General features: G+C 38.7%; 1 protein-coding gene across 1 annotated transcript in view; it reads left to right on the top strand.

Moving 5' to 3' along the window:
- The first annotated feature begins 1,308 nt into the window (after positions 1 to 1,308).
- LOC124133679 (gamma-aminobutyric acid receptor subunit gamma-2-like) overlaps positions 1,309 to 26,681 on the top strand; it is a 107,334-nt gene continuing 81,961 nt past the window's right edge. Inside the window, exon 1 of the mRNA XM_046498140.2 lies at positions 1,309 to 1,696. Within this exon, the coding sequence (XP_046354096.1) occupies positions 1,653 to 1,696 (44 nt within the window). The 5' untranslated portion in view covers positions 1,309 to 1,652. The remainder of the gene's footprint in view (positions 1,697 to 26,681) is intronic.

Raw genomic sequence — 26,681 nt, 5'->3', positions numbered from 1 at the left:
TAAAAATATCAACATTTGAATTTGCTTTCGAGTTTCTTCAGTTTGAAAAGTAAAAGTTTGTCATAGAAAGCGCATGCCGCAGATAGATTATTGAAGCGGGAAGACGCATCTTTACATTTGTTCATACGTTTATGGGATTACGTATAGTTTTTGCAATTTCCAATTAAGAAAAACGATTATCTAAAATTAAAGAAAACAGTCGGAGTATATTCATGTATGGCCAATACTAACTTTGTTTCTTTAATATGGCAAACTTCTCAACTGGAAATATATGATAATGTAGTTCACAATCCACTTCAAATTCAGACAAAAACGGGGATAGAAAACTGTCAACTTCCAATTTGTGTAAAATACATTTCCATTTTATTTTCTCATAAGTTATGGTTTTTAGGCCAAACTATTATATTATTGTCATACTTTCGCCATTATGTGATCGGCTGTTTTTGCTTCACCATCCTGCAACGTTGTTTCGAAGATAATGAAAGTTTTCTTTTAAAGTTTCCAGATTTCTCTACTGACTCACTTCGCAACTCTCTCCATCCTCCCTCTGACACCTATTTATCCCATGGCTACATTTATCAATACCTCTCATCAAATCAATATATCTAATTTTCCATAACTTCACGTATCATTACCAGTATTTGTATTGAACATGCGGCAAAACGGCGATTAGAAATTCCAATAATTATAAAATTAACTCCTTTTTGCAAGAAAGGCGCCAAGTCTTGGCTTAAAAACGATTTCTTTAGCACCAGTAAGCCCCTGTTTCATGACGATGTCTATAAAAGGCTTGGTACCATTAATTGGTCGCTGTTTTCTATGGGTCGAAGCATCTGAGAAATGTATCCGAGGAAGAACTGTCAATGGAATATAATATAGAATAATTAATTTGGTATAAGAAAAACTCCGCTAAAGCAAAAACGGTTACCCTCACTATTCGAATCTTCGTTTGGCAATACCATTCAGCCATAAATCAAATTTACCTCAATGTTTTAATATTCCTCATGGTGAACCTCTTCAAATTAATTGGAACTTTGATCAAATATCTTGATTTGTCGGGACGGGCAGAGCTTTTCAAAAGCAGTCAATCGGTTATGTTCTCCCCTGTAGGATTCGGACTATGAGCTCGCCCAAGTCATGAGCTTGCATTGCTTCCCTTTGCAGTTCTGTGTTGACAATTGGTTGATCGGAGAGGCAAGATTGATGGGAAAGTGCCAACACACGTGATTGATGTCAGAGCGCTCCACTTCCGCGTCACGTGGTCACAGCTATAGAGTTAGAACCAATGAGGATCCATGTTGTATTTAAGCACGTGCCGCGTGCTACATGCTTCTAGTCTCCTCATGGTTCCTTCCTATCCTGGAACCAAAGACTTGCCTCAAGGCCTTCTTTGGCAATTACCCTCACCAAGTCAACGGAATCAACCGCCGATGTTATTGACAAGCTAACAACAATAAAAGAGTACGAGTCACGCCGCCTGAATCAGTGCTCCCCCTAGCCGAGTGACTGCTATATACATCCAATACCACCTGTCAGTTGCACCATCGCTTGCTCAGCTGGGAAGAACAAGTCTAGTAGTCAAGCATAGCGCCTACACGGCACAATTGTAACACAGGACTCCAGATACATCCCAATTGATTTCATCAACGATAATGGACCTCCTGTTGTCAGTGGTTTCTCTCTGCATTCATTTCAGGTAAGCCATCACTGTTATTCTTAACCTTACTACCTCATTGCAAGCGTATCTCTCACACGTTTCATTCCGAGACATCAATCATAATAGAAACCTGGTGATTATAGGTTCGTTATATATGATTAATTGACATTAGTCAGTTTCTCAGCGCTTGAAATGCCCACGTGTTCATTTCATACGGACAAGGCAGTGTCGTGTTTTAACTCAGAATACTATCGTAGGCTGGTCTAACTTAACGTCTACACGGCAATCCCTTACAGTGAGAACGAAGAAAATCAATTGTTCCATGTCTCTGTTGCTCCCTGACTTAAGCAAACACCAGGGGAACACATGTCCCGGCCTCTCTGACAACTCTTACACATGCCTAGACTGCTTAATATCTTCCCCATATCGCAGTCCATTGCAGTGTCCCAGCGGCGTGATTTATATTATTACCTGCAATGTACTATAGCAGGATCTGCATGTTGAATCGAATTGAAATATCGTTAGGTAATATTGAAAATGATGAGAAATAACTTTTATTTTTCACGATTACAAAAGAATGCAATACCGTGATCAAAATTATCCATTGTATTGCCCGGTTAACTGGCAATGATGACAATGTATATTGTCAATGCAAGAGAATAACTAGTCAAGTGTTGTCAATAATCATGATTAAAATAGGATATCGATAATAGGACGTTAGATCCTTGTTACAACAGGAACAAATGCCTTAATTATTAAACATCGTACAACCTTGACCGTTGATGTTATGGTGGTACTTAAGTCATAGCTGATAACTAATCAAATTTGTTTGGTGTGTAATTGGTCTCGTGGAGCTGGAACCGAGTTCCTGAGCTTCCAGAGCTGATAACCAACAGTAAATACGGACACCCAAACACATGTAGAATCAGGTCAAGAACTAAATAGTAATTATCTCCCCAACAATAACGGATTCCGACCAATGACCTGTCTCCGTGGCATCGTATATCAAACAGCTTGCCTTGTCAGTGAATATTAACAGTCAACACAGTATTGTCAGCAACAGTAGGCTTCATCTTGTGTCACAGCCAGACAATAAAGAAGGCGTACTTAATATCTGTTTTGAAGAATGACAAATGTCGAGCTAATCACAGAGTCCGGAACGGAACATTGATCTGTTGTGATCGATAACGTATTTTTTTAATAAAAACATTTTTTGAAATGTGATTTGCAAGTTCTACAGTAGAAATAAGGAGAGAAGCATTTGAGGCCAAAGAGATGTTGATGTGGCGACTATGGTCGATTCTGCTCGTGCCTCATGTACTATAATATCTCTCGGCACAGGTCACAGCGGCCAGCTGTCTCAATCTGAAGCACTTGGCATGGTTTACAGAGAGTCTGGTGAATTTAGGTCTCCCGTGACATTGGCATGGTCAATATTAGGGCAATGGAGTGGAAGAATATTGGTTAGAGCCTTCGAAAGCATTGGATTGCAGGTATTGATTACCACATATGTAAAGTACAAGTAGGGATCATGAACTTAAGGGTGTGTATGCATGAAATTAGCATTAAGCACCTTGGTAATGAACATTTTCAACCGTACTTTTTATGTAGAGGAAAGGGCTTATCGAACATGTTCTGATCTGAAGGAATGGCGTTGGGCGTAAAGTATTGCTATAAATACCTTCATCATAAGCGTTTTAACTTTAGAGGGGAAAGAAAGTTTTCCCACTATTTGACACTATTTAACTTCAGTTAACTGTTGAGATACGTGTTGTCATTAAGTAATAACTACACATATTAGTATGTATACCTCAGTTACGTATGCTGACTTGATCCCACTAAATAGCTTAATATAAGAAATTAAAATAAAGGTAAGAAATGAACACATTGACCCGAAACAGTGGACACGTCAATGGTATTTACAATAGAAATATACGTTCGGTGGCATAAGTGATTGCATTGGCCTACTGACAGAAAACCAGTAAATATGATTGATGAATCCTATTTGTCAAGTAGGATATTTTCAAAAGGCTCGGGGAAGCGTTTCGCTTTAATAACACAAAAAATGAATATGCACCTGAAAAGAATAGTAACCGGATTTCAGTTTGGAAAGGCTCTATGCAAACTAGCTGTTTTGAAAATGACAAATTTGTCTTTTGCCAGTAATCTTGTTATATGTCCTTCTTATCGGACAGCTAATGAAGAGTTACTCTTTTTATTGGTATTTATAGATGGATCACGTAACAAAAAAAATCTAAAGTGGCAATATTGTTTAAAGTAAAGTATAATCTATGTGTCGTGTTTCGGTGAAATGACTCCAGCACACTGTCACTACCCTTTCATCTTCATTGCTTAAATGTTGACAGCCATTCCTATTATCACCGGTGTAAAAGTTAGAAAACCCTTTTGAAACAAACTTTTTGTAAACGTTCTAAAAGGAACTCTTCATTAAAAAAATACCAATTGACTGTGAACGCAAGTTGTTTAACTTTATGACTAAGGGATGTTCCTTAGCGTTAAAAGACACTGGCTCTCCAGAGAGTTCAGCCTCAATTCTGGTTCTGGACAATTAGATTTGTGAATGTTAACGATATTACCTGTCGAGTAGTGTCTAAGTGTTGGATTTTAGGCTCTGGCCTTGTCAAAATATACAGGCACAGCGATGGTTGTTAAAAGCACTGGAGGGGACAGTGCCACGTTCAGATTGTAGTAATTGGCTTCAAACTTTAAGAGCGTCTGGTCCTTTCTCGCTCATACGTGAATGGAAAGCATTTACGACCACTGATTGTCAATATGTGACATGTCTGCTAATGAATAAACGGTTTACAAATGCAATGTACCATTATCAACACAAACCTTTGTGGACCTCTGTAACCTGTTTCGAGAATATAACAATCTTCTTGTACTATAAAATGCCAGGAAAAAGAAGGTATACACCCGTGTTTGATGTTCGTTAAATGAATTAAACAAGAAATGGTTGTTCGATGGTGATGTATTTGATACGGGTATCATAGTTGTTTGTAGTGTTTCGGCGACTGTTTTCAGCCCAGATAACGTTGGTAATATTTGATCAAATTACATTTTGTTACAATTTCTTCTGACAATTTATGTGATAATTATCAAATATCTGACAAAATAACATACTTGTGTTTACACTTTAATTCATATTTTTTTATTCCTACCAAATACACAATTGTGCTGAACATCTGTAACATAAAGTTATGATATTTTAATGCATCATGTATAAATTATCTGATGGTGTATAACATATTGTTTTTACAATATTAAATATGTTGCAATTATCTGACAATATGTAATATGATATTATAACTGTTCGTGCAAAAATGTTACTTATTTCTTTTTCAAGTTGTTAACTATCATTAAGTGATATATACATTAAGTAATCTTCTGAATTACGTAGCATTGTCCTGACAATCTGAAACAACATTTTCTCAAATAGTATAACCATTATCTGTAACATATTGTTACACTTCTTCATGTCACAATTTGTTATTCTGTCAGAATTTACACATTGCTCTGGGCAGATAACGTTACATATCTGGAGAGTGAGTGAGTTTGGTTAAACACCGCTTTGTACAGAATGTCGGTTACACCAAGTACGTGTCGGCATATTTTCGGAGGAAAGCCTGAAGTTATGCAGGTCTTACGCTTACCACTTTGGTTCAACCCGAGCACGGCTATGGTGCTGACAAACCTAGAATCATAATCGTGGCTAATCTGGGATTCGAACCGAGGATATTAGGACTCCGGCATGCAAATGAAAAGAGGAAAAATCTTTGATGTTTGTAATCTAGGAATTTATGCATGTGAAGGCAATAGGTCATTTGTTGCAGGAAAACAATCATGAATCCTTGTTGTATCGTGTACGCATTGCATTCCACAACATTTAATGGATGGTCCCCATTTCATTATGTGTCAGCTAAGTCATTTTCGTCATCGATGTGAATACGGTATACGTATATATCAAGCATGACTCATCTCGGGATGAGAGTTTTTATGCCAGGTCCCGGAAGAGCTTCGTCATCACGTGACTTATTAATGTATCAATAAAACATGGAAGCGTATTCCACACACGCACACACGCATGTATGTATGTGCACACACGCAATCAGAAATACCCCCTTTCAAGACTTTAGAAAGTAGAAAAACATGGTGACGGTGCTTGTTTTAGTTGACTGTGAAATCTTGCAATTTAAGTAATATCTAGGGTGGCCGCATACGGTGAATCCCACCGTGTGTCTTTTCATATCAAGTATATTACAGGAGTCGATAAAGTTTAAAGCTCCGAGGTTTGCAGACGTAAAAGTTATAAACTTGCATAGACTCGTGTTGACATATTTGATATCTAAAGACAGAAATGACCGGTATCTTGGGTATAGAATGTATAGCTTATTAGCTGTAGGGTCAGAAACGTAAGTGATGTCATTTGATTATGACGCCATGGCAACTGATGAAGTCTACAAAGCATTGTGATGCAATTTATTGCAGCGGTATCCCCGTGGAAGCCAGTTTGGGATGATAAATTCCGTTATCCAACGTTATTGACTTTTATATCTCCAGCAATACACTTTCTTGGGGGCCGGGGTTCATTTTGGAGAGTTACGTCAGTGTCAAGATCCTATGATGGGGGTTCGACTCCAAGATTCGCCATGATAATAATTCCTGATTTTGCGGCACCATTCCCGTCGGTTACACTAATGTGGTCCAAGAGCCGACCAGCATCTTTTTCGTGGTTTCCTCCTAAAATCAACCTGCGTGATCTACTTAAAAACTGTTCAGAGTGGCGTTTAATCCAACTCACTCACTCACCATATGAGTTTTATGTGGAACAGAGGTTACCCTTGCGATATCAGAAGATACATGTAAATCATATACCCAATACATTATACATTACAACTGAAGTAAACGGTACGATCATGTAAACACAGTCCCAGTTTGATGTCTGGTTATGATGTGAGTGGCGGGTGCTAACGGTGGGGTAGGACATGCTTACCCTTTTCATGAACACCTGGTGTCATCACTGATTTTCTGTGATCCATGTATAAACACTTTTTACCGCTACTTTGTCGTTTACGCTCAATGGAATCGGTTTCGGCGGATAATCGAGACTGGTTATTATCTAGCGTTGACGTTTTGTTTTTAATGAAGTAGCCACTGATTGGATATTTATGTCATGTTTGTTTACGATTAAAATGTTTGTTTACGATTATTGTTTAATGTGCGCCTAATATTATATACAATATACATAATCTGATATTAAAGAAGCTATAGGCTATTCATTTAGGTCAGTGTTCCAGCAACACCTTGGTTAAGTCACTCAATGACGTTTGACATCTGATTACGTTACAACATGGCACTGTATTTGACAAGTCAACATTTGAATTAAAGGCATAATCGAAGTTTAGTTCGATTGTGCCACACAGGTCACGGAATGATAGTGAAGGCCGTTCAGAGGTTCTTAGTAGAAAGGCGGTCGTTAATTTGGTGTTTCTTTAATCAATATAGAGATATCGAGTGAGGCTTACTTTTCATTCCAGTAGGAATTTCATCAAGGTTCCTGCAAATTGCCTTCAACTGAAAGAACGAAACTCTTTTTTGAAAAGAGAATGGCTAGACCGGTGCTTCCTTCCAATTGCTGCAGGCATGATTGCCTGCCTATGCTAATAGATAAATCACATATATTGTTCTTAATGTCACAGTTTTTTGAAGTTCAAAAGACTGGTTCAGACCTTTGTCCTTTTCAGAATCCTAAACATATCAGTCGAACGTAAAAAACAACAATTTAATGCGAGGAGATTGCATCTTCTGTATTGTCAGATTGAAGTTTCATCAAGAATCATTTCACTGTGGATTATGTACCCCTTATAAATGACACCCCGCCCTTGCTGCGTCTCCGTGAGGCTTCAGGGGCAGAATAATACCCCATGCTTGTCGTAACAGTCGAGTGCAGTGAGGATCATGTTGTAACAGTGTTTGGTTCTGGGTCATTGTATCGTGAAGACATGGCCCGTTGCTTATGCCGGCAGCCAAATCAACCATTATTTACAGGCAGTCCTGATATCGTTTCCATATTGCTGACTGCAAGAATATTCACTTATCTTCCATATATCGTAAAAATATAATTAAAACGTCCACGCCAGAGAATTATCTGCCGAAACAAATTTCATTGGGTGTAAAAGGCAAAATAGCTGTGAAATATATGAATGGAAAACACATTGGATTGATGACACCAGGTGTTCGTCAAATGGTAGCACTCGCCACTCACACAATTTGCACAATAAAGTCGATGATAATGTGATAAGTGTTTGTTTCCTGCCATGCGACAGCGGTCTGTAAACAAACCAGACAATCAAGTGATGGACCAGAATATCCAGTAACACGATAGCGTTTTTACTGATTTTGTTAAAAACTAGAAACGATATGATACTAGTATTCTATACAAAGGAAACAATATAACAAAGTATGATAGTTATCTTGGCATGCCATTAAATTGTTACTTGCGATGCCATCTATCAGGTGTCATGTTGCAGTTGATATGACACTAACATCTGTCAAATAGGCTTTCAAAGTAAAGTGTTGATATTCATGTATATTAACAGTAGCATCATCTGGGTCACCATTTAAGTATCTCCGTTCTCCCATCAGCGTAGACAATGTAACTGTTTCCGAATGACTACTCCCAGGTTAATATTATTTTAATTCTTATAATGTTGATGCAATTTTTTATATTTCTGACGAACTTTGATCAAATGTATCAAACATCATACAATTAATATTCCCATGTTCATACTTATCAAATAGAAACGACATATTAATCGTAACGGAATAATTGTATATTTTATTCATTAAGGACAGTCCCGTTAGCAGAGAACAAAGGGTAAAAACATGATTATCAATTTACTTAGTACAAGGTCCAACAATTATCTTTTATTGTTCATTGACCTTAGGTTAGCGGTTAATGAGTTTATCTATCTCTGTGACGTCCCCGTCCCGAGATAGCTATACAGCTGCTATCCATGTATTCTGTTTTGGTCAACATTGCTCTCACGAGAGTGATAGGATCGACGGGAAGCTACATAAATGCAGGGTATTAAATGTTATTAGATGGCACGTAAGTGATTAATGTGAAGTCAATGATCAAATCGTTGTGAAAACAAGAAAAAATGTATCTCTCAGAAATTGATGCTGATTTCTTATAAATTCAATCAGTCATCTATTCTTTAATATTCCGGACACTGTCTTGCCCGATTACGGTTTTCAAGAATGATTAAACGGCATCTGAAATAACGTAGAATAATTATTGATTAAACTCCACTGGTCTAATAATAGCGACAATAATATGCATTTTTATTGCAAAATCGAAGCTTGGGTATCTGTACTTAAGTACGATCGACGTGCCTCTATATGGTCGACAACACCGCCAGTGTTATGATAAAATAACTAAGAAACCCAACTCCGTACATGGCCCCAAAGGATGCTATTCTGGCAGTCTATATACATACTGACATAGTTCAATACATCATCATCTCGATGTAAATATAATACATTTGCAGCTTGTCTTTGTGATTTACACAAAACAAATATACTCATTTTATTCAGAACATCCCGACATAGATCATATTTCATGTATGTTATGACATTTTCGCATTAAGGATTTTACACGGCTGTTGGCACACATTGATTTTTTCCATGAAATACTAGAAGCAAGCCGTGCTTATATGGTCGAAGATAATATATTCCTTGTCAAATGGTCATTATCCTTCATATGTATATTCTTATGGCTTAGAAAGGACACCATTGTTGATCATGTTGTAAATTGGTTAGGATGAAACGGAATAGGTCGAATGTGCCAATATACTAATACATGATCAAATAGTTGAACATAACTGTTAATGGACCTGGTATGATCGATATTATATATATGTATATGTATAAATGATGGCCTGTTTGCTGTCTTGAAAAGGCACATTGGTATCGCTCCCACACTGATGCCATGATCGTCAGCACTTACCATCAGTGCCGTCGATTGGCTTTTTAGCATCAGGTTTATGTCAAATTATGTGACAAAGATTGGGCACTTTATGGATCTATTTTGACATTGATACATGAGTGAATTGTGTGGCAACATAGCAGTATTACAAATTATGCTCTTACTTGTAGATATACAACAAAGTAAGTTATCATACCATGAGGCGGAGGACAAATAGTATTCTGCGTTCCAGAGAGCAAGTGTATTATCGGATATATAAACTCAAAATTGACTATTAATGTTTTGTTGCAATTCAAAGCAGCGAAATAAACTTGTAGTGTCACAATTGGTGACATCAAAAATAAGTTTCACACATATCACACATGTGGGGAATCAAACTCAGACCTTCGGTATAAGGAGCGAACACTTAACTACTGGGTTACTAGCACCTTGAAGCGCATAACATCAGATCTCACAAATCCGGAAACATCTTCCAGAGATCAAAGTGTTTACTCTCCGTCATAAACTGCCATAAAAACAAAACAAAAAGGATATGTTATTTGATGATGATGTATCCGGGTATCATAGGTATCTTAGGTATCATGGGTATCATAGTTGTAGTTTGGACCTTCAGTTTGCTGTGTATCGGAGACTGTCTACAGAGTTACATTTTGATAAGGTTTGCAAAATTTTGGTCAAATCTAGTTTTCAAGTGGATACTTTCTTTCCCTCGGTTTTAGTATAATGTGTCTGTTTTCAAAACAAAACCATCTGTTTAGATAGTGTGTGACATATGGAGAGCTGCTTTTATTAGATGCAAGAACAGTGTCAACTGGATATATTGGTGAATGAGATTGCGTTTGTGATATCCCATATTTCAAAGTGATTCAACACATGGTTATGATCTTGTCTGAATCGCACAATGGACTCTGCTTTTAGCAGAGAGATATGTCTGATGATTATTGAAAGCGTGGTCTCGCTTTTATTAATATTATAGAATATTAATCACTGTACCTTGATAACACACTGAAAAAGTTACAATATTTCCTGAGAGGATGGGAAATACCAGATAGTTTCTTTAATATGAGTATATGAGTATATGAATATGGATGGGACAGGCTATGCATTGACCAATGATTTTTTTTCTACAATTAGTAACGTAAAAGGAAGGATGAACAACGCTTCTTGCTGTCTACATCTTAACTTTGGTGAATCAACACTGAGAAGTTGTTATGTTGCTCAGCAACGCCGTTCTCTCCTAACACGCGATTTGATGCCAGTGTAATTGTATTTTTTACAATATTTATGAGCCCCGCTATGCCTACCCTCGAAGGTAAATGTATTTTGTAACGAAGCAAGTAGAACGGTTTCAGATCTCTGTTTTTTTGTTTCTCTGTAGGGCCAACACGAAGACACACCTGAAGCACTCAGTATGCCTTCGCTTGTGTAAAAGAAATTGACTTTGAATCTAATATTAACAGGGCATCGATCCCTGCAACCTCATCTGTCAGCAGATCGAAATCAATGACGCCCTAGCCGTAGAATTTCATAGATGCGTTATGATGCCTAAATTTCCATTATCCCAAAATCAGGATCAATTGTCAAACTTAGGTCTTGAGCAGATATATGTCGGTCTTATAACGAATGGCATTGAAACATTTTTTTCATTTTAGACAAGCAAACTACTAAGCATGGAAAGTTAAATTGGTTGGATGATGTTGGTTCTTTTCTTATTGTCGTTGGTTCCATTTGATGCGTTGCGAAAAAGATTTAATTTAGTATTTGCAGTACAATTTCAATCAGTTGCTAGAAGGCTCAGACAAAGTACTGCACAGTCGCCTGGGTAATCTGTCTGCACCTTGTTTGGTCGTAACCTCCATACTTAAACGTTTAGGAGTATTTGAACTTTTCGAACAAAGCATTCACATCAAAGGAACCGCGGTATTAGTGGTTTCAGGAAAACATCAGTGGTGGAGGTCTCTCTTGAATCGGCATCAGAATGATAATACCCTTCAAGGGACGCGTCTAATTATGCAGCTCCCCATCTGAGATCTCCCACATATCTTCCAGCAGGCACATCTACACGTGCTGCTGGGGGTAGTCCATGACAAAACAATAACTAGGATAGACTCCTAGGTTTCTGGGTAAATATGTCTAGCCATCCGCTGACACGACCAGATTCTGGAGGGATAGCGTCCGTTTGCTTTCCTCTTGCCTTGCCTCTGCTCTGTGATCTTCCTTCAACAAAAGAACATGAAGTCGGGGTTATGACGCGAAGCTGGTAGACTGTGTTTGAGATGGCTCGGAGTTACACATGTAGTCTGGACGGTTCATACACCTACTATTGATCTAGTATCACACTGGATGGTCTGGACGTGAGCCTTGGATGACTGGCTGACTATCTAATTCACGTAATCCCACGTTATGAAATTACCCTTCATAGATCCTTTTGGGAACTTTGATTTGATTGTTTAAAATCATGTTAATTAACATAAAGACTGTGGGTGTGATAAATTTGGAATGATTTCGAAATTATTTTAAGAATGAGATATAACTTCTTATAAGTATGTGTAAAATTCAAAATTATTTTATTGAAAGAAAACATGTCACTGCAGGTTTTTGAAATTATAATTATACATAGATCAAGTTCATTTTAGTTTTGTTGTGAAAATTCATATTGTGCCATATCCATTAGGACCGTCCCTGTGGTCTAGTGGATAAAGCGTATGCCCGGAGCGCGGAAGGTCGGTAGTCCAGCGCGTCGCTGTACAAGTGAAATATTCTTGAACGCTCGTCGAAGCCAATTTTACCTCAACTCATATGCTGTGAAAAAGCGTCCCTGTTCGCTAGCAGCATTATGCAGTGTTGTGCATGGAAGAAAGAGTGGGCGCGAAAAACAGGCCTCACGAGAAAGACGAAGATTGAAAACTTAAAATGATCACAAACATCAAAGGATCATAGGGGAGATTTCTCCTTTGATGCGTGTAAACTGTCGAAATATACAATCTTCTGACGCAACACCCCCCACCACACAGGCACACGCAGACACACACAGACACATATACACACGCCTTATATCACATACAAACAGAAAATTGATCAATCATCACCCAATACCAAGGATAACACGTCTTTCCTGAACACCTGGTGTCATCAATATTTTTTCTGTGATCAATTCATTTAATTTCCCCAGCTATTACGCCAAATCTCATTGGAGAATGGTTATTCGTTGTCACTGACGTTTGATAGTTAGATAACGTGAGAAAGGCTTTGTCTATTTTTTATTTATGTATTGGATACAGACGAATGGTTTGTATTTTCAAATTCAACTCTCAGTCGGTTAATGCTGGGGTGTTTAGCTAACCATGCTGTCAGTGCTTGTGATGCCGAAAACAAGTGTTGACTCACTACTTGGTGAGTGAGTATGGTGTTACGCCGCTTTTAGCAATATTCCAGCAATATCACGGCGGGGGACACCAGAAATGGGTACACACATTGTACCCATGTCGGGAATCGAACCCGGGTCTTCGGCGTGACAAGCTAACGCTTTAACCACTAGGCTACCCGACCGCCCCACTTGGGTACAGTGTGTGAGACCCTTGACCCTTAGTGTCGCTGTGAATATTCCTAAAACCTCAATTACAATGTAAATGTTGGTCTTTCAACATATGGTGAACGAAAGAGGTCGATATTAAGGGTATAGACCATCACATAGTGCTGGCGCATTTACTGTGGAAAGTGCTTTTACCTTCTACTCATACGACTAATTATGATTTTAAGGTAGATGCTTTTTCTGGATACGTCCATAATGAAATGGCCTGAATTCGGAGAATCTGATGGCTTTTTGTGCACAACACTTTCACAAAGTGCCATGGATGCAATTCGTAGTGTCGACGTGATATGTTTGATAAGTCTTAAATGCATTAAAAGGACTTTCTGTTTTGGGAGTCTAGACACAATTACTTATCAAGTGCCGATCTGGATTCAAGCATGGTCGTTCTTGGTCCAAGACGTGTAATCTGAGGCACAGTTGGTGTCTTGCCCTAATTGGCCAACTTTCTCCTTAAAGCAACGTATGGGTCCTTTATGGTTGCAGTGGGAAGTACGTTTAAGAGAATGCCAGGACATTAGTAGCGCAACAATTATGGGCACGAATGGCTAGTTTGAAGAAAATGATAATGTGTATCTTTTCGCGAGCGATTCAGGAAACAGTGTCACATTGTAGACAAAACAGCAGCCTTTTTACCAATGTCTGTGGCTACTATACCCCATGACTGTTACAGCGATTGGATTTTCAACCAGTGATGTCTTTACAAAAACACCCACGTAGGGGAAATAAAAGCGACGAAACAGTTTCCATAATTATTAGCAATCTCTGCTGTAGGCAGAGTCCATTGTATTATTCCGACTATATAATAACCATGGGCTTATGAATCACAAAAAGTGATGATATCGGGTTCGCGAAATTGTGAGCGTAACCTGCCCCACCGATGGCACTTGTCACAAACACATGCAAAGGCAAGTCAACTGTTCACCTGAAACATGAGGGAAATATGGTGCAATGTTAACTCATTGTTGTTACGGTAGGCTCCATGGAACGTTCTTATTAATCCCATGAACCAACATCGGCTCTCCGCTTCTACGTTTAACTCGATATGTTCCCGAGGCATTCGAGGTTTCATCGTATTATTCATGATTTATACACAGACATTGGACATGTGGTACACTTGCATTATGACGTATACCTGTCGGCCATACATGATGATTCTAATAAAACGACACGCGATAGCGTAACTATTTAAAAAAAGGGGGATAAGGCTCAAAACAAGCAGAAAACATGACCCCGCTTGCATGTGGATGGTTTAATATGATTAAAGCACGAAACTGAATATCAAAGCAATGCATAAGCATCGAAATCAGACATAAAAACTTTGAAAAATTACTGGAAAATAGAAATTCCATAATAGCGTGCGGCAACCTCATTTGTTACATGCATCGGGGCCACATGAAGTATTTTTCATTAACTTCGGTAACTGAAAATGGCATTTACTTACGAAAGGTTTCATCACAAGGACGTGTATGGAGGCAAGCCCCCAAACCCCTTGTTAATTTAGCGAGACGGCTAAAAGTAGAGGCTAAACAACTTAGAAACCGTTACTAAGGAAGGAGTTCGAGCACATCCTTTGCCAAAATGGCGGAAGATATCCGGTATACTGTAGTCTCGCCAAACATGTCGTTAATGTTGCAGTTACTGGGGTATTTGGAAAGACAAATGCCTTCAATAGGTTCAGTCAGATTCTTCCCAGGATCTAGTTTCATAAACCGAGGAGACAAAGAAAGTATATCGAGTTTGTTTTTGATGTAATTTAAAATTTAAGAACTGTCGTTAAAATTAATTATGTCTATTTAACCATCACTCACTCCTGCAACTGTTTGTGAAAAGTTATCTGTGGCTAGGTAATTTTGTGTAAAATTTATTGGTTCAATGACTGGGGTAAGAACTGAATTTGCAACCACATGATCCTAATATGTTTAAAATGTAAATTTGTGCCGAGAAAAGAAATGTATTGATTTTCAAAGATAAGATCGTTTAGACATCAATCAGAAGTTATGGGACATGTTTTCAATGTTTAAAAAAGCAAAAGCAATGTGGAAGTATTCATTGAAAGCGGAATAAATGCAAATTCAGTTTATTTCTTAATGATATCGCTGACTTAAGATGTTTTCAATTCAAAATCCAACATATGATGAAATCAACTGAGAGCTAGAGGTTTCCTTTGCTCCTTAGGACGAATGTTGTCGTTGTTGTTGTTGTTGTTGTTTTTGTTCAACAATGTAACACCACGACCGCTTTGTGAAACGGATCCAGTTTCATTTCATGGCAATAACATTGCAATTATGTAAATACGATAAAAAAATAAATATCATCAAAAATACAATGTTGACATGATAATGATATCCTGCACAGCAATTCATTTATAATTGAATATAGAAAATGATGGTGTTTGATATTGTAAACGATATTCATAGAATAAACACGTATCATTATCCACATAGGAATATGTCAGGCGATCATTTACCAATACTAGGCAGTGTTCGTAAGTATTTATGAGTAAGCAATGAACGGTCTAGACTAATATCCATTTTGCTTGTGTGTCATACAATGTCCAATGTCAATGGCTACAGCCACTGTGATATTTGCATGCCAAACTAGCGCCTATGTTCCAACATACGCCATCATATGTCAAATATATGGCGGTTATCTGGACCCGTGCTAGCTGGAAACCGTATTTCAAACTGCCACCGCTGTAGCCATTCGAATTCAATTTGAATTACAGTACAGGATGGTCCGATTTCAAAACATTTATATTTCAAGCTGGATTTTTTGGTTTACTGCTCGAGTATGATATGAACAAACACAGGTCGCCCGTCTGCGACTGGTTTAATGTCGAGGCGTGAGGAGAACGTATGCGGACGTTTTATTCAGATTAAAATGTACTAATTCGGATGTAAATAGTCAATATCGACCGTTCGGAATTTCATATAAAACTATGGTCTTGTCTATGACTGCACAATATATTCGATGTCAAGAATATTAACGTGGTGTATTCACTCTACATACTTAGAAATTGTATCGATTTTATATGAAAACATTTATCTTCCAAGTGTTTAGAAGTAAATTGAGAGACAGTCGTGGTTCCAGAGGTGCTTGTTCCTACAGGATAGTTACTTAAAAACGACGTCTCTATCTCCTTGAAGAATAAAAATGTAAGTCGTTTATCAAATAATCAATAATACACCTTTCCAGTAATTCACGTTCATATTATTTTCACATCGCCTGAGGAACTCCTTATGTCTCGAATACATTTATCCCGAGTCAATGTAATCAAATCCTGATCTAAAGGACTATGTACAGAAAAAGGTAATGCCATACCGCTGAAAGTTGAACCAACTCTTTCGATTTATAACAGTTTCACTAATAACATTTCGGTCAATGGTTATTCATAAACCATCACTTTTGGGTCAATGTGTCTACATAATACCATCCATAGCGGTTCAACGGTCACATAAGCCATCAGTGCCATTGAATGCATGGGTTTGCCGTGCCCTTGAGGACAACCACACAGCCAAATTTTAGCCATGTGCTTCGTTAATTCACAAAATTGCTGCATTTCCAAATGTGTTCAGTTTTTATTTATAAAATCAATCTCCGAAATATGCCACTACTTGGTATGCATTTATGCTGTATGCGATCTCATAGAATATCGACGTCTAGTCTCACAACACTAGGGCAACATATCGCATTTATCACCAGTCATTTACACCTTGTGGTATATACTAACGTATTCAATGGGCTAGACACATATACAATTGCTTAAATCTTAATATGGGCATTTGTCATCCATCCACGCACCCATTCAATTACATAGTACTTGGTCTTAATGATATGTCACGTAGGAGAATGTGATTTATGTTGTCATCGGATCTCTGGAATATTACTAGCGATTATGAAGTTGCTATGAATCAACTCCTAATGTGCTTAGCCAGCAGGTTTTATGAAAGGTATATGTCTATACCAGGTTAGATCTGCTATGCTTTAATACTGTATTTAATGGTTTCTGGTTATCATGCTGGTGATGTTCATATGAAACTTTAGGATTTCTGTGGAAGTGATGCTATGGGGATTCAGGCAACAATCACTTACTTTTTGATGGCAACTGTGTGAGTGGCGGGTGCTATCTCTAGGGTAGGGCATGCTTACCGTTTTCGCGAGCACCTGGTGTCATCACTTTGTTTCAGTGATCCATTCACATAATTGTCACCGCGGTTGTGCCTTGTACGCCAAATGGAATATGTTTCGGTGGATAACGGTGACTAGTTATTCTCCTTCTCTGACGTTTTATGATTTTAACCTTACAGTAAAAACAGAAAGAGAAAATAAATTTTGAAAGACAGGGATTACGAATTGAAGGACAGTTTCGACATCTTTCTCAGATCATGCGGGTCCTCTGAAAATCTGACGCAAGAGTACGTTATTCTTGCAACGTTAAATATTTTCCATTATCCACTCTCATCTTACTACTTTTCGTTACTCGGTGAACTTTAAGCCTGAGTCCCAAAAGTATAATGAATAAAAAAGTTTTAAAGAAGACATTATCCAAGCGTCAAGTTTTTTGTTGTTTTCCGATACTCAAACTCCCATCATTGCACCATCGCCATCAGTATCAGGTTGACAAATCACCTCTGCCGTTCTTTCGATCAACTCTCTTTGTGTCCCCGTGGGGATTAAAGTGACGAATAGGTCCCCAGTAACCAATACTTGTCGTAAGAGCGACTTAAGTCTAGATCGGGTTGTTGCAATGTGTGTGTAGTTTGTTACAGTACTGACGACTTGAGTGGTGTTCATTCTATCAAACACTTGTTTGTATGGCCAAGACTCCATTATATCCAGGCGTTGATGTGCAGTAATAAATCTGACTGCGGTTCGCCTACATTTCCTGCCTGTTGCCTGCGTGGCCCTTGTCAAAGCGGCTGCCTCTGTGGTCTAGTGGTAGAGCTTCCGCCCGGAGAGGGGATCTGCATCATACCAGAAGACGTTAACATATGGTACTTATTGTTACCCTGCCTGGCGCTCGGCATTTAAGGGCTAACACAAGGCCTGGTCGGCTCGGAGTCAGTATACTGTGTCTGAGTAGGGTATTCATGTTCAACTGCGACATGGTATCTCAGTGGGCTAGCACTATAAAATCTGCATCAATCCGGACAAGTACAAGCAGCCACACACACACACACACACACACACACACACACACACACACACACACACACACACACACACACACACACACACACACACACACACAAACACACACGTGCTATATAAGAGCTTTTATCTTGGACGCGACGTTAAACTCCAATTCACATTTGCATTTCAAACATGTGTCTCTGACGGGTGCACCGACGGGGCAGGATACGCTCACTCTTTCGCGAACACACATGACTGTAATATATTGTCGCAAACGTACATTAACTTTGCTTTTAGCAAAGATGTTTATGATTATGGCGAGGGTTTTGTCGCTTTTATTTAATACAATAGTTCACTTTCAATGTCAAAGTTCCATAATGCTTACAAAAGGGCAAGTTACCCGAAGATATAAATTAATAGGTGGATGAATAGATACAGAGGTCCAGACAGCTAGATCAGAAAGATTAGATTGACCCGCTGATAAGTCAAGGTCTCAACACTTCTAGGGCTTCCGCCGAGATTTCTAGTGGCTAAGGTAAGGATTTTGTCACTCTTATTTATTGGGAGCATGATATTGAGGAAGTATAAAAGGTAGTAGGTAGCAGTCCTCTGATTGTTGGGGCATAACACGCATGGAATCTTGTTATAACAATCTCGTCCGTCAATGTTTATGTCCACATCAATATAACCATAGCGCCATATTGATTGTGTTTGATTCATTAGCTTCAACGATAAATATAAATCTTATCAGATTGCTCAGCACATTAGGGTTAGAAGGATAAAATCAAAGGCACCGTTAATTGGATGCTTCGAATTTTTTATAGCCAAAAGATTCCACCGAACATTAAATACTGCATTTATAGCCGAAATAAATCGACCAGTTATTAAAGATAAGGAGATAGCAGATTCTGAGGCGAGTGGTGTACCGAGAGCCTGGGTTAAAGCAAGGAAAACTAATATTTGTGAAATGTAAGTAGTTTGAACGACTACTAAATGTCATGATATAGCGATCCTAAAGCGAGAGGTTGGAAATTTAAAAAAAATATTTCACGCTTTGTTCCTTTAATTAACCAGACAATATTTTGGAAGGCAAATACATCACAAAATGACAATTATTTGACTGAAATATAATTATTATCATTCCGTTTTGAATGAGACAGTGGACATTTGCTGTGTCCGAAACACAGTGTCATAAACGTCTTCTTGTCACAAACTATAAAGGCAGTCTTGTTGTAGGCTGTAGCAGTGCTATAAACTCTTCTGGTCATAAACTATGAAAACAGTGTGGCGGTAGCAGTGTTATAACTGTGTCTAGTGATAAACTATATAGGCAGTGTTTGTGTAGGCTATAGCAGTGTTATAAGCGTTGTGATAAATGTTGTGACACACTATAAAGGCAGTGTTTATATAGCAGTGATTAAACCTTGTCTTGTGACAAACTATAAAGGCAGTGTTTGTGTAGGCTAGCAGTGTTATAAACTTTGTGCAGTGATAAACTATAATGGCAGTGTTTGTGAAGGCTAGCAGTGCTATAAACGTTGTCTTGTGATAAACTATAAAGACAGTGTTTGTGTAGGATAGCAGTTTTATAAACGTTGTCTAGTGATAAACTGGAAAAGGCAGTGTTTGTGTAGGTTATAGTAGTGTTATAAACGTCGTCTAGTCATAAACTATATAGGTAGTTTTTGTGTAGGCTAGCAGTGTAATAAACGTTGTCTAGTCATAAACTAAAAAACGCAGTGTTTGTGTAGGTTGTAACAGTGTTATAAACGTCTTCTAGTCTGAAACTGTGAAGGCTGTCCGACTGTAGGCTGCAGTAACGTTATAAATGTTGTCTAGTCATAAACTATGAAGGCAGTGTGGGTGTAGCAGTGTAATAAACGTTGTCTGGTCATAAACTGTAGAGGCTGTGCGGCCAAAAAATACATGGGGTGAAAGGCACAGTTATTGCTGGAACCGAATGACTGGTAACCAAGTTAACACATTTTTCAAAGCAAACTACGTCTCAATACTTTCTCTTTGACTGAACACGCAAACCCTCGTTTATTTAAGTAATTAATTTACCATCCCTAATACCTTTCCTAACTCAATATACGATGTCGAAATCCTGACAGTTATACATTTTTACTTGTTTCTAAATTGGTATATATTGCAGGCGAGACACTGAAAAAGAACAACAGCCCGATAGGTTTTCTATTGATATATCTGATAAATGCTTGCAATTAATTTGCTGTTCATCACGTCGGTAAATAGAATTCATCGGGGACATTTATAAAAAGAACGAGTTTTTTGTCTGAAAGAACCATCGCGTCTATATTAAGCCATTTATCACACAGAAACAGATTGAACAGATGTCAGCAACAATGAAACGGATTATTTGGAACCAGCAGCCGATGTACTGATGCATGTGTTTGTTGGAAGTTTTCGAATACACACTCTTGAACATTTATTGTAGTTGAGGAAGATCAACCTGGATATGTTCCTGGTTCTACTGCGCATGGTTTAGTTCCCGTTATATCTGTTCATGTGAAGGCACTCGAAACAGTTGACAGACGGTTTACATTAAGCCTATTCTAACTGAAATGTCATTGATTATTCTACAAGGAACATCAAAGAGTTCAAAATCGGGTTTCATTTGTGCTGGTCTGGATTGATACAGCGATGCGATACGCCTGTGGTTTTGAATGATATTGACTGAGAAGAGCAATATTGGTCGAATATATAATTATATTCACACGTGCAATTATGACTATTGTCCTTGACAGAACCACACTGATAAGCATGTAACGATTCTGCAAATCTCATGCAAATATGATGATGATGATGATGATGATGATGATGATGATGATGATGATAAGAACAATCTCAGTCTCAGCTCCATGGAGAATATACAACACAACCTTCCACAAGCTTTAAATTCAAATCATCATCATTATCCTACCGGGTACCCGTTCGATGCAGTGAGTGCAAAAGCAATTATAATTCTCTGTTGTCTGTAGAGTTGATCAACACGTAATATGACACGTGGGAGTGTTACATTGATATTCATGTTTGGGGAGTCATAGACTGACCTACCTCCCACAAAATGCATCACGTGTCATGTCCGTGTTCCCGTGTAGTTATTCAGATAAACAATTGACTTGCATGTGCATGTGTTTGTGACGGGTGCCACCGGTTGGGCAGGATACCCTCACCCTTCGCGAAAACCTGGCGTGATCACTATTGGATAGTGAGTCATAAACACATTCATGCTTATGATAAAGTCGGAATCGTACAATGGACTTCTACGCTTTTAGAAGAGATTTCCTGTGATTATGGGAAGATTTTTTCGCTTTTTTTTTATATAAGTATCCCATGAGTCACCCTAGCCCTAAAACCCGAACGTCCTAATATCAGTACTCCTTCCATGGCGGCGGGAGCACTAACTGTTGATTACAAACCGTCTGTGCCGTCCTACGTTATGTTGATATGATACTCGATTTAACGAAGACATACATAGGCTCGGTTTTATGCCCGGATGCAAATGTACTTGAAGGTCACCCTTGGAAATGACCAAATAACAGCTGCAGTTCCACGCGTTTTAGCTTCATTGCAGGATCTCGTAAAAGGAACATGATATTTGAAGTCGCTGTGATGTTAATCGTTTTCTCAGCGCCATAGAAAGTACGAAACATCTTGTCGGGAGTCTTGGGGTGCTTGTTCATGCAGAAAATGTCACCACGCGACTGTCTGTGGTTTCATGGGTTTAATCGTGGCTGCGGACGTTATTGCCATGATGGTGGCTGGTGATTTGGCGTGTTCTGGCACCTGCAACAAGGAGGTTATGCGATGACGTCCAACTCTGTGTGAGGGCTGATTAAAACGACAGCAGCAAGTACCAACGGCATATAGTGACCCATGATGTACGCTGGTCAGAGAATTACTTTTCTTTAGAATGTCATGTAAACGTTGTCGACGTGGTTCTACATGCAACCAACGTGGTTAACCTTTATGAAACGCAGTAGAAAGTCTCTATTATCAGGGGGCGGTGGGGTAGCCTGGTGGTTGAAGCGTTGGCTCGTCACGCCGAAGACCCGGGTTCGATTCCCCACATGGGTACAATGTGTGAAGCCAATTTTCCGGTGTCCTCCGCCGTGATATTGCTGGAATACTGCTAAAAGCGGCGTAAAACCATACTCACTCACTCACTCTATTATCAGTACACTGACAATGGTGTTGGTGTTTATAAGATTGCACTGTAATGGCCAGACATTTCAGAACAACCATTTGTACAGATGGTACAAATCGTATGCTATATTGTATTACACTTTCATTAATAATGATTAACAATCATCAAAGATAATAAAAGATGATATACTTTTGTGTTATTGGACGTTAATGTCTTTTAAACTTCGTTATACCTATGTTTATGGTTTTCACTTCTCGGATTCAAGCTGAAGTACACAATGTTACTTGGTGCAAAAAGTACGCGCCCCCCAAATAGTACAAGGAAATCAATGGAAGGTGATCAAACAAACAGGATCTCAATCCGAAAGTAAAAGGATAGCCTCTCTGGGCGATGAAACACAAAACGAGTCCCCAATCATTCCTCTGTTATAGCGAGCCATGTGAGTATCTCAGGAAAGAATTGGACCCCAGAATGGATGGGGTAGTCAGGGTCGATGGCTAGGTTGGTCACAGGTCATCGTATCCTGACGCATTAGATCGTTGTTCATGATATCAATCGTTGGGCTGTCTGGTCTTGACTCGAGTATTAACAGGCCTGTGTATTTAAACTACCGGACAAAAGAAAGAATACACACGTTTGAAGCTGCCTAAACAAACAAGAAATGGTTTGTCGATGGCGATGCATTTGATAGGAGTACCAGAGTTGTTCTTTGGTTCTTAAGTTTGCAGTGTTTCAGCAACTGTTTTCAGCCAAAGTAAAGTTGTGATAGCGTTTTTTTTATTTTTTTGGCCAAATCCAATTCCCAAGTGTATATCCTCTTTTGCCCGGTAGTGTAGCTGGAGTACTGTTGAGTATCTTATATAATGGAAAATTAAGCGGATACGACCTCCTCCTTCGCCAGTACATATATTTTTTATTTAACTGACAAATTAACTTTGTTATACAGCATTGCCCTCACAAGCATCCATTGTCAATTTAACGTTTTTACCATCTTAAATAAGTTATCCTTTAATAGGGATGACAGATGTCATTGCCCTGACAACAAATGACGATTATCTGCTCTCTATCTGCCTCTCAGGCTTGTCATCTTTCTCTAAGGTTTACATTCCGTCAGTCATTACTTGAAGTAACGCGATTAACCCTTTCGCGTCTACGTTCAATGGCTGCTCCATTTAAGGAACCACGGCTCTGTACATGAGTTCTAACCGCGCTGGCTCAGCACCAGGAGACTGCCGGATTGATGTTTGCACATCCCTTCTGATATCGTGACTGAGGAGCTGACTTATCCACTAAATCATTCCAGCTGAATTGCATGACAAGCAGCTTTGGTGTTGACGCTGTCAATGCTTCGTCGAGAAAGGTATCAGTCTTTTGTGAATGTCACTAAGTGCGTTTATATTTTTTCTCAAGGTTTTTTGACTGGAAAGTGAATGCTTTCATTAAAGAGAATGAAGACAAGAAACGTTTTCAAAAAGGTTTTGCAAATGATGATGACACATTGAATTTTTTCTGTATATTATGTTGATAATCTTTGTTATCCCCACATTTATTTTTACAAAAACCTGTCCTTTTGCCTCAAAGTCAAAGGGAAGGACCAAAGTTGATAAAGTCGCGTGATCAAAACATGTTTTTTAAAAAAAGCCAAAAAAATACGCGATGGAGGTACAAACTACAACAAAGGAGAGGATGTGTTTTTTTATTCTGAGTTATTACAAATAGTCTAAAATGAAAATATTGGGACCATATCTTCAGTGAAATGTAAATAGAAGTACAGGTTTGGTTTAAATGCAACCAGTGATGTTCAACCCATGTATGAAGAGAGCTGTTTCAATCTTCTCCAAAGTCAATACCAGAACAGCTTTTACAAAACGTATTGTGTTAATGTCAGCGACATGTTCCATATCTACGAGTGTATGTTATGCAGGTGTAGTTATATTGGTTTGAATAAGTCACGTCCATTTTACTGTCATAAGCAAGGCTGTTTTAGTCGCTAGCAGGTTTTTCTTTGTTACAGAAGTTATTATCACTTCTAACCCGTGAAGATCCGGGGTAGAATAGGTCTTTAGCAACCCATGCTTGCCGTAAAAGGCGACTATGCTTGTCGTTAGGGGCGACTAACAGGATCGGGTGGTCAGGCTCGCTGACTTGGTTGATGCATGTCATCGTAACCCCATTGCGTGGATCGATGCTCATGATATCAATCACTGGCTTGTCTGGTCCAGACTCGATTATTTACAGGCGGCCGTCATAAAGCTGGAATATTGCTGAGTGCAGCGTTAAACAACAAACAAATAAACAAACTAACAAACAAACATTATCACTTTATTACAAGAGCTATCATGTCACTGCCAGAAATAGTCCTGCTAGTAAGAGAATTAAAATACACCAGTGATAGTACCTATAACATATTTAGAGAATAACCTACGAACTAAGCTTATAGGTTTTCCGTGATATTTTGGGTCTTGGCAAGAAACTTTCAACTTTAATTCACGAGGGCAAGATAATCCGGATTTCTCAGTAGAGAATATAACCCAAATGTTTCCTGATCCCATGTGAAAACATCAGCTATGTTGGAAAATTTAGTCGTATGTCACGTCATGAACAACAATTATGGATGACGCCATCTTTAGTATTTGTGAGTCAGTTCATATGATGATAAATTGCAATGAAACGCTTCGCAAAACAATGAAAACTATGGAACAATCAGCATAAACCATAAATATGCTGTATCAAGCTCAGTAAGAATTATTTCACCTTTGTCCGTTGGTTCAGTAGCATGGAGAAATTATTACGCTGTTCTTATCATTCGTGAAATCCGGTGATAAATACTCGATTTCCGCTGACCCATCAGTGCAAATTATACAACATACAATAAAGTACGGTTATAACGAACTCAAAGGGACTACTAATTTAAGTTCGTTATAACCGTAGTTCGTTATAAGCATATATACAGCATAACCAAAGCAAATAGTCGGGACCAAAAAGTATCCGTCAGTTCGTTATAAGCGTGTTCGTTATAACCGTAGTTTACTGTATATCTGATTGATTGTTAATACACGTAACCCGATATGGCATACACTGACATGACCTGCATGTCTTATTCACACTCCTGTATGTAATACAGCCGTCAAACTGGTCTTCCTCCCATTCCCGATGAGTATCTACAAGACTGAAAGCCTCCTTCCCTTAGGCACAAATGATGCCCGATAAAGGAATCATTTGCCAGCGATAACGGAAGACTTTATAACATGGTTGTGGAGGCATGATGCTCCAAATGATACGGGGATGTTTGCTTGATGCTGTAGTTTAGGATGACTTGCATGATATCATGAGATTTATTTTCGCTCCCGAGAGGACAGGATAATGTTTCTTCAACATCTAATAACGGCATGAATACGCGACAGAATATGTTGGTGGCTTGCACAAATTAGGGAGGACCTTTCACACAAATATGACCCGATTTAATGCAAACGGAAGGTCAAAGGTCATCCGGGGACTATGTGACACGATGGAATTAAACTTAATTACTGTTAGAGGAAATAGAAAAGAGATATTTGTTTTCGAACCTTCTCGTATTATGAGAATGTAAACACAATACTAACACAAAATTTGAGTAGGACTTGCAACATACATATCACCTTGAGTCATTTTTGCTAGAGACCGAGGGTAGCACAGAGAAAGTGATAAGACACGAATGAATCAAATATACCATGTAATGACTGTTCTTATAAACCTACAGAGATAAGGAAAAATTATCATGCTTATTATGATTGCAATGGAAAAAATAAGCAATGACTACGCATGAGGTGCATTTGGTATACCCAAGTGACAATTTGTATTTTAGACTAATGTAAGCGTCCATATGCACATAACGAATTTGGGCTGCGACAAGTATTGTAACGTTCGTTCCGGAGGGTTCGCCATGTTCGTAAATTCGGGCCGGGGTGGCCTAGTCGTCTAAGGCTCAACAATTCGCTATGTGGAATGGCGTCCCTCAGGCGTGCGAGAACCCTATTATCAAATGTTCGAAGCCCAGATTCGGTCAGATCATGTTTCCGGGTTTTTCAGCACTATACCCGTGCTCGCAGGTTTCACCAAAGAGCTAAACTCGAAGACCTGC

The sequence above is a fragment of the Haliotis rufescens genome, unplaced genomic scaffold (assembly GCF_023055435.1).
Source record: "Haliotis rufescens isolate VD_foot unplaced genomic scaffold, xgHalRufe1.0.p SCAF_7, whole genome shotgun sequence".
Taxonomy (NCBI): domain Eukaryota; kingdom Metazoa; phylum Mollusca; class Gastropoda; order Lepetellida; family Haliotidae; genus Haliotis; species Haliotis rufescens.
This window is presented reverse-complemented; position numbering and strand designations above follow the sequence as displayed.